General features: G+C 53.9%; 2 protein-coding genes across 3 annotated transcripts in view; both read right to left on the reverse strand.

The window, feature by feature from the left end:
- Positions 1-10000, reverse strand: part of aPKC (protein kinase C iota type) — a 114090-nt gene that overhangs the window by 99699 nt on the left and 4391 nt on the right. Inside the window, exon 2 of one of the 2 annotated variants that reach the window (XM_070139399.1) lies at positions 3387-4129. The exons of the other annotated variant lie outside the window; for it this stretch is intronic. Within the exon in view, the coding sequence (XP_069995500.1) occupies positions 3387-3708 (322 nt within the window). The 5' untranslated portion in view covers positions 3709-4129. The remainder of the gene's footprint in view (positions 1-3386; positions 4130-10000) is intronic. 2 annotated transcript variants of the gene reach the window in all.
- Positions 1-10000, reverse strand: part of LOC113830012 (protein kinase C iota type) — a 56379-nt gene that overhangs the window by 9370 nt on the left and 37009 nt on the right. The window lies entirely within an intron of this gene.

A 10000-nucleotide genomic window follows, 5' to 3' on the forward strand; every position in this document is an offset into this window, starting at 1 on the left:
TCTGGTGCCCGGCGAGGGGGCCGTCCGCCCGCCCCTCGGCCGTCCATCTCGCACCCGAACGAGCGACACGCCATCCAGGCCTCCATCCATCAAGGCCATCGGGACGTAGGCCAGACGGGGCAGACAGGCAGGCAGACGGCGTGGCAGACGGCACTGAACTATCACTCGCACACGCCCCCCCCCCCCCCACTCCCGGCAACTCCTGTCACCCCCCCCCCCTTCCGCCGCGAGACCTCCAACAATTCCTGGCCCGACATCGCCAGTGGCACTTTGACAAAGCACAAACAATGCCAGCGGCCAGCAGCAGCACCCGCGGGGACCTGCGAACAAGCACCTCACCCCCAGCCGACTATGCTTGTCACTCTGCAAGCAAGCGAGACGCCTTGCAAAACCCCGCCTCTTCCCCTCCCTCCCTCCCTCCCTGCCCCGTCCCTAGCAGGCACAACACACGCACGCAGCGGAGCGACGGCGAGCGAGCGGGCGAGCAAGCAAGCAAGCACCGAGCGACGTCCGCCCCCGCGCTTCGGAGCACTCGCCCTCGTCCTCGCCCTCGCCCTCGCCCTCACAGCCGAAGTCACGTACTTGCCCCAGCGCAGCACAGGACCGGCGAGAAGAAGTGCAGGGAGGCGTGGGCGGCGAGGTGGCGGCGCGGCCGGGACATGGCCTCAGCTCCGTGCTTTAATGACTCACTCCGCAGCGGCTTTCCGTCACGAGCGAACGCCCGCAAAAACTAGCTTCTTTGAATGGCAAGCCTTAGTAACTCCTTCCCCCTCCCCCCCTCTTACCCTCCTCCCTCTGCGCCCCCAGCCCATCCCCACCCCATCCCCACTCCACGCCCCACCCTCTCAGCCACTCCTCACTCATCTCCTCCCTCGCCCGCCGCCGCCCTCCTGCGGCCGCCGGGGATACGCTCGTCCGCCGCCTTCAATCTGAGTCACAGTGACTCATTCGCTCCAACATGCATGCACGGAAACATAAAGAAACGCATACATACATAGACGCAGAAAGGCATAAACCACAGGTACGTACACACACGCGGAACAAAGACAGAGACTAATAAGCACATACAAACACTAACCTTGCATTATTCCTCTCCAAAGTATTTCCAGACGTCCGCACCGTCTCCATCCCTCCCCTCAGTACTTCCTCCTCTCCCAATTCCTTTCTTTCCTCTTCTACTACTTTCTCTTTCATTCTTTCTTTCTTTCTTTCTTTCTTTATCTCTCTTTGTTGACTTAACTCGTTGCCCTTCCTTCGTTTCGTTCTTATTACCCTTCTCCTTTCTCCTCTCTCTCTCCCTTCGACTTACTCTTTATTCTCTTTCCGCCCCTATCCCACTCCATTTACTCATCTTTCTTTCGCCTTTTACCACCTCTTCCCCCTTCTCCCATTTCCTCTTTTCGTCCTCCCCTCTCTCCACTTCTTCCATGCTTCCTCCCTTTACCATCTTCCTTCCTCCATCCTCTCCTCCCTACTCCACCCCCAATTACTCTTTCATCCTTCTTCATCTTTCTATGCCTCTCTCCCTCTTTCACCTCCCTTCCTCTCCCCAATATCCCTCCATCCTTCCTCTTCTCCCCAATATTTATCTATCCACCTTTCGCCTTCTCCCCGATATTCCCCCACATTTCTTCCTGTTTCCACCCCTCTTCCCCCACTTCTCCACCTATCCTCCTTCCTTCCCTCCTCCATCCCCCTCTCCCCCACCCACACACTCCTCCCTCGAAATGTTCTCGCCCCTCCCCTCCCCCCTCCCCCCCCCCCGCCCACCCCCATGACCCCACTCGCCTCGCCGCCCAAATTGCTAATCCCCCGAGGTCACGTGATCGAGCACCGTACCGTGACGTATGGTTCCCGGAGGTGAGCGAAGCCATTTTAACGAAAAGATGGTTCCCCGACGTCGTTTCTTGAAAATAACATGCACCGCGTAAGAATACATATATAAATACGTATAATGCGTTAAAAAAAAAATCAGCATATTCATCAATACTTCAAATGAAGATAAAAATCATAAAAAAATAAAATTCCGACGAATTTCACTCTCTCTCTCTCTCACACACTCACACTCACACGCACACACACACACACACACGCACGCGCACACACACACACACACACACACACACACACACACACACACACACACACACACACACACACGCACACACACACAAAGAAAAAAACGCACATGTACAGGTAGACACAAACACATACAAACATACACACACTCACACGCACACACACACAAAGCAAAAAAAACGCATATGCACAGGTATACACAAACACACACACACCAAAAAAAAATCACACAAACAAACACACAGGCACCTCATAAAGTAAAAGCGAGACCAGCACCCTTGAGAGCAAAGCAACAGGATTAGAGAAGAAGCCAGGCAGTCATGCAGCAGCACAAAAGAGGAAGGTCATGAGCGACGTCCCTCAGTCATGCACAACAGGTAGAGAGACAGCTCGGGCGGGGGCAGGAAGCGACGGCCGCGGGGGGGAGGGGGGGAGGGAGGGAGGGAGGAGGGATGCTCACGCGCCCTGGGATACGGGGCGAGGAGCTGGGGACAATAAAGTGAAAATACGACAAAAAAATAAACCAGGAAAAGGAAAGGGGGGAAGAAGACGAGAGGGGGGAGCGGGAGAAGGGGAAGGGAGGGGATTGAAAAAGAGAAGAAAGACGAGGAAGAAGAAAGAAGATAGAGGAAGGGAGGGGAGTGAAGGAGAGAGGAGAGAGAAGAGAGGAGAGCAGAGAAGATATGAACAGAGGAGAGAGAGAAGAGATTAAGAAGAGAAGAGAGATCGCAAAGTAGACGAAAGCGATTTAAAACAGAGAGCGAGAGAGATTAAGGAGAAAGTGGTGAGAAAAGAGAAGAGAGAGAAAACGTAATGTTAGCGAAGAGGATTGAAAAAGGAAGAGATTAATAAGAGCCACATGGTGAAAAAATAAGGGAGAAACATTTAAAGAATACAAAATATCGAGGATTAAAGAGAGATGGATTAAGAGAAAAGGGATAAAGTACGGGAGAGAGCAGAAAGAAAAGAGGAGAATAGAGGACGAGCCGAGAAGACTCTCGACGGCGGCGCGGGCGGGCACAACGTGATGCCTGGCGCCGGCCGGAGCTTCCCGCGCCCCGCCCGCCCCACGGCGCCCCAATTAGGACGGACCCCGGGCGCCGCGGCACAAAGTGGCTTCTGTGCAGGCGGCGCGGGCGGAGAGCAGGAACCAGGCCGTGCAAGGGTGCCCGCCCTGAGTGAACGAGTGTGAGCGGGCGAACGAGCACATGAGGGGGAAGGAAAAATAAGAAAAGAGCGTGGAGAGAGGAAAGAGGTGGAAGGTGATGGAGAAAAATATGAAGAGGAGCCCCGCGTGATCTACTCACGTGTCCACAGCTGGGAGAGTCGCAGCCTCGCCAAGCTCACAACAGCCGCCTTGCCCGCCGCCTGCGGCTGCGGCTGCGGCTGCGCCCGATGGTTCCTCGAGTTGCACCAGGCCGCAGCCCCTCCACTCACGCCCGCCATGCTCGCCCTCGTGGCACTGGCACTCCGCACCCAGCGGGCACGCGGCCGGCAATTCGTACCCACAGTCCGGGGCCGCCCCTTGCTATGGGCGCGAGGGTGACTCACTCCTTCCGGACGGGGCTGCCACGGTCTACGGTGCCCACCGCCCTCGCCCTTCCGTCCACGTGCGGGCTCCCGGGGCATGCATCAGCCGGCCCTCCTCATCCTCAGCGAATCGCAGATCATCGCGGCCGGGCGGGGCAGGAGACGGCGGCCCGGGGCTCCAGGCGCTTGCGAACCGCGGCCCGGGTATCCAATGGCCATCCGTCACTCTATCCTGCGGTCCTTGGGGCGGGCGCCGGGGACATGGCCCGCGCCGCTCGCTCGGCCCTGCCACTCCGCCGAACGCTCCGAGCAGCTACTCCATTCACTGCATCGATCCCGACTGTCTGTCACGGAAATCCCACGGCGGTGCACATACGCCCACAGTCATGTACGGCACGAACACTTTGGTATCTCTCTTTCCAATTCCAAGCGCTCGAAATTTAATACAAGTCAGCTCCTCCAAACATTGCGCCCCGGATAGCACGCGGAATTCCACTGGCCACCTGAAATCCCGAAGGCACTGCTGGCATCACGGAGGGAATAACCCAGCGATAATAAAACCTGACCATCAGCTGACCGTCAGAATAATCAGTTTATCCCATGACCTGACGACATCCACGCGCGAATCTCTCACGGCGAGGCGCTAAACCTGGCCACCGGGCTGAGCACAGCGATCCCGGCACAGGTTGTTGGCTTTCAACTTTCCGAAAGATTGGCCGGCGCCGCGCGAAAGGACTCGTTCTCGATGAAATAGGATTCCGCAACTAAATAAAGACCATGCAAAATGGCGGGCGTCCTTTCCAGAGTGCTCTATCGATAGCAACGGAGGAAAACTGATGGGGAAATCATCCCGCTCAGCGAAATACGGGAACACCAATTTTCTCTGAACACAAAATCCATCACTTCAGTAAGAGAGCGAACAGCGCTTTTCCGGGGGGACTGAGATATTGCTAGCGCGCAACCTATGACACGTGCTTAGCATACTCAACATAACTTGCGAGGATCGTGCGGGTGAAAATACATGATACACAATAAATCGAAAAAAAAACAACAACAAAAACGGATAAACAAACACACCGAGAACAAATGAGGCGTAATTATTCATGCTTGACAGAAAGCACACGCTGGGCCAAGCAAATCCCATCGGACATGCCGAAGAGCGCGCCGGACATACCTCGGACACGCCAAACTTTTCGGACCTGAAAAGCGCGTGCCGCTGTCTTTATTGCCTTTGCAACCGGCCTTGCAACAAACACGGCTCACACCCAGATCCCGTTTACTACGACACAAAACTCTCCACTCTTACTATCAACATCGAACCGCTCAATCTTCCACGGGGCGTTCACGCTCTAGGTAAGAGCAACATCGCCAACGCGTTTCCCTGCCTCGAGTCCCCGACAAGCACGCACAGGCCACACGAACTCACGCACGGCAACAGGCACGCCTCACACCAACCGTTAATCGAACACAAAAAAGAACAAAAACAGGATGAACGCGACCATCCACGACACGCACAAACACACCAACTGACTTGTCGTCCCAACAATTCACTCGCTCGCTCACTCTCTCTCTGCACCCCTCCACCCCCCCCCCCCCGCCCTGCCACCTCCTTCAAGGCTGCACCTGTCTCTCGCACCTGCCCTCGCCGCAACCTGTAACGGAGAGGGCGGGGCGAGGGAGGGGGAGGGGGAGGCGGAGGGGAAAGGGGACAGGTACGAGGGGAGGAGACAGGGGAAGAGGATGGGACATGAGGAGAGGGAGGAGACAGGGGAAGAGGATGATGGGACATGGGGATGGAGGAGGAGACAAGGGAGACGGGAGAAGATGGAAAGAGGAGAGGGGAGGGGGAAAGAGGAGAGGGAGGGGGTGATAAGACATGAGGAGAAGAGGAGGAGACAGGGGAAGAGGGTAGAGGTATGAAGACAGGAGGCGGGGAAGGAATGGAGGAAGGGACAGGCAAGGTGAGGGGAGGACGAGGGGGTGGAGTAGGATAGAAGGAAGACCGCAGGATAGAGGACGACGAGGAGGAGGAGGAGGAGGGTGGAGGGAGGAGGAGGAGGGTGGAGGGAGGAGGAGGAGGAGGGAGAAGGAAGGAGAAGGAGGAGGGAGAAGGGGAGAAGGTGAAGGGAGAAGGGGAGGGGAGGAGGAGGGAGGGAGGGAGAAGGGGAGGGGGAGGAGGAGGAGCAGGAGGAGGGAGAAGGGGAGGGGAGGGGAGGGAGGAGGAGGAAGGAGGGAAGGGGAGGAGGAAGGAGGGAAGGAGAGGGGGGAGGAGGGAGAAGGGAAGGGGAGGAGGAAGGAGGGAAGGGGAGGAGGAGGAGGAGGGAGACGGGGAGGGGAGGACGAGGGGATGGAGTTGGATAGGAGGAAGAGCAGAGTAGGGGGAAGGGGAGGGAGGAGGAAGAGAAGACAGAGGCGAGGAGGCAAGCGCCGAGTAGGCAAACAAGGTTAGGCTATGCAGCTGCTGAACAAACACTCTGCAATAATGGCTTGATGCTTAAAATAAAAAAAATGCGGAGCCCAGCGGGAAGCGCCGAGATCTTCAGAAATATGAAATCAATACCACGATAATTGAAGAGCGACCACGTGCAGCCCCTCCCCGCTGCACGTCTGAAAATGTTGCCTGTGCCCGCCCGCCCGCTCTCTCTCTCTCTCTCTCTCTCTCTCTCTCTCTCTCTCTCTCTCTCTCTCTCTCTCTCTCTCTCTCTCTCTCTCTCTCTCTCTCTCTCCATATGTCTCTCACTTTCTGTCTGTCTATCTGTCTGTCTCACTTTCTGTCTGTCTATCTGTCTGTCTCACTTTCTGTCTGTCTGGCTGTCTCTTTCGCTGCCTCGGTCTTTTTTCTGTCTCTCTCTCTTTTGTCAGTGTCAACCATGACATTCACGAGAGAAAATAGTAAATTTTAAAACTGATACCTCGTGGTTTAAGGTTATTTAGATAAAAGAACCCAATCGGTAAGATCAAAGCAACTAGTACCTTTTGGTGTTGCGCTAGGATCTACTTTAGGTCCAATCCTGTTTACAATTTCCATAAATTATATATCAACCACAGCCCATAACTGCCATCTAGTACAGTACGCCGATGATTCACAGTTTCTCCATAGTGACTCAGTAAACAATTTAAACCAACATACTCTTACACAAGTAAAATTATATTTTGACACTAATGGCCTTTTACTAAATCCACATAATACTAAATGTATATTCAAAGGTAGTCGGCAGAAATAGCTAAAATTCCCAATGACACAACCATAGAATGTGAGGACTGCTCTACCAAACGTTGACAAAATACACAGGAAAGTAGGGGGGCATATTCGTATCTTAATCACAGAAGAAATCAAATCACTACTGAAACTAGATTCATGGTTGTGCAAGTTCTAGCTCTAAGCATAAGTAACTTTTGTTCAAATATTTGAGGTTTGACTAACAAAACCCAGATTCAAAAAGCTGAAAAATTACAAAAACTTGGCTGCAAGAGTTGCATTAGGTAATATTATTAAACTTGATCACATCACCCCGCATATCCAAAAATTAATATGATTAAAATACATTCTAAATGCAGTTATGATACATGTGTTTTCATTTACAAACTAATTAATGGGAATTATCCACAATGGTTATGTCCTTGCAAACTGTAGGGAACACACATCAGGTGTCCTGACACGTCTGGTAAATTCTCTTTTGTTAAGAGATCGAATACCGATACAGGGGCACGACAAATGGAAATACGTGGACCCACGTTATGGAACATGCTACCAGATAATATGAGACACATTAACAGCTTCTGTAATTTCAAAACGATATGAAAAGAACCTCTTAAATAATCTACTGTAAATATAAATGCATTTATGTAAATAATAACCATTGTAATTATTGGAACAAAGTATCTACCTGCATGCCTGCCTCCTAGCCTGTCTACCTGCCTGCCAACCTGTCTGCTCGTCTTCGTATCAATCTATCTGTCTGTCTGTGTCTACCTACCTGCCTATTTACCTGCCTGCCTGTCTACCTGTCTACCTGCCTACCTTCCTGCTCGAATCCCTGCCTGCCTGCCTGTCTGTCTGTCTGTCTGTCTGTCTGTCTGTCTGTCTGTCTGTCTGTCTGTCTGCCTGCCTGCCTGCCTGCCTGCCTGCCTGCCTGCCTGCCTGCCTGCCTGCCTGCTTGCCTTCCTTCCTTCCTTCCTTCCTTCCTTCCTTCCTTCCTTCCTTCCTTCCTTCCTTCCTACCTTCCTTCCTTCCTGCCTCTTCCCATCCCCCCTCCCTCCCGCAAAGTCTACACCGGTGCGCGTCAGCCTTGTGCAACGTCGCCCGCCCAAAACACTTTCTCCAGATGCAAAAATAGCGCCCAAATTACATCCCCGCAAAGTGAGGCGAGAGGGGGAATTTTCGCGCGCTGGCACTGCGAAAGATGGTGTAAAGTCGATGGGGGATTGGATGAAACGCACTTGTGTGTGTGTGTGTGTGTGTGTGTGTGTGTGTGTGTGTGTGTGTGTGTGTGTGTGTGTGTGTGTGTGTGTGTGTGTGTGTGTGTGTGTGTGCGCGCGCGCGCACGTGTTTGCGCAACTGTTTGGCAGTAAAGCATATTAGGCACATATTCAAATTACGACGAGCAGTACAAACAGAGGAATAAGGGAGGGGGAAAGGGGAGAGGAGAATGAGAGAGAGAGAGAGAGAGAGAGAGAGAGAGAGAGAGAGAGAGAGAGAGAGAGAGAGAGAGAGAGAGAGAGAGAGAGAGAGAGAGAGAGAGAGAGAGAGAGAGAGAGAATGAGGAGGGATCGGAAGTTTACACAGACAAGAGGAAATCGGCAAATCAGTTTAAGATCTCATTGCAATTTCATTACGTATTTTTCCACTTTGAGGATGGTTGAAGGACGGATGGGAGGGGAGGGGAGAGAAGATAGGAGAGGAGGGGAGAGGTGAAGATAAGAGAAAGGAGGGGAAAGGTGGGAGAGAGGGAGGGTGGATCGAAGGGAAGACAAGGAAGAGAGAGAGAGAGAGAGAGAGAGAGAGAGAGAGCCAGACAGAGAGAAAGAGAGAGAGAGAGAAAGCGAGAGAGCTAGCGAGCGAGAGTGAGAGAGAGACAGAGAGACAGAGAGAAAGAAAGAGAGAGAGAGAAAGAGAGAAAAAGAGAGAGAAAGGAGAGAGAGAAAGAGAGAGAAAGAGAGAAAAGAGAGTGCGTGAGGGAGTCAAACAGCCAGACTCAGACACGCGTAAAAAGAGGAATCGAGCAACAAGCGACAAACAAAGCAAAGGAACTAATTTCCAGGCAAGTGCATCCTGCGAACCTTCCGTCACCAGCTGTTCAGGCAAGAGGAGGGGAGGGGGGAGGGGGGAGAGGGGAGACGCCACTCGGGAGACGAGGTGTAGACACGGGGATAGAGACTCGGGGTAGGAGCAGGGGCAGAGAGAGGGATGGGAACAGGGGATGAGGACTGGGAACGGGGCTGGGAAATGGAATGAGGAACGGGGTGAGTGAATGGAACGCGGGACAGGAATGAGGGGAAAGGAACGGGGGATCGGGGCGAGGGTCGGGGGGGGGGCAAGGGGGCGGGGATTAGGGAATAGAACAAGGAGGGGGAAGGAGGACCGAGCCGAGAGACGAGAGCAGGGACAGGGACAGAGACCAGGACGGGGATAGGGACAGACACGGGGGTAGGACGGGGCACGGGCGATGGTAGGAGCGCGGATAGGGGCAGGGGGGCCAGACACACGAGTACAGGGCTGAGGTAGGAGGCAAAGGCAAGAAATGGGACGGTCGTAGAGCGAGAAGTAGACACGGGGATAGGCGTAGAGGGTAGACACAAGAATAGGTCTGGGGGGATAGGCCTAGGGGATAAGGGCGGGGGCAGAGACGGGAACAGGGGCGGTAGCAGAGGCAGGTAAGTGGATGGGGACAGGGGTGTGCGGCCGGGGACATAAGAGGCCCAGGGACGGGGTACAGGGGGCGAGGACAGGGGGAGAAAGAAGAGAGGAGTGCTCATTCCCATTCTCGGAAGAGTGTGAAATCTTTAGCCTCTATTCATCTCCGCCGCGATGCAAATCACGCCCCAATAACAGTCTGGGAGCCCGCCTCAAATAGAAACAGAATAGGAGGGGGGGGATAGATGGGAGGCGGAGGGAGAGAGGGAATGGGAGGGGAGAGATGGGAGGGGGGTCAGAGGAATAGATGGAAGGGGGAGGGGGAATTGGGGTGGAGGGAGAGATGGGAGAGGGAATGGGCGGTGGAGGGAGAGATGGGAGAGGGAATGGGGGAGGGTGGAAGGGTAAGAGCTGGAAGGAAAGGGGAGGAGAGGGGAAGGGGAGGGGAGATAAGAGAGAGAGAGAAAGGGACAGCGAACGCAAAAAAAAACATACTATCCCGTACACCTAAATTTGTGAAAGAGAAAGAGGGAAAGA

Source organism: Penaeus vannamei, chromosome 25, assembly GCF_042767895.1.
Source record: "Penaeus vannamei isolate JL-2024 chromosome 25, ASM4276789v1, whole genome shotgun sequence".
Taxonomy (NCBI): Eukaryota; Metazoa; Arthropoda; class Malacostraca; order Decapoda; family Penaeidae; genus Penaeus; species Penaeus vannamei.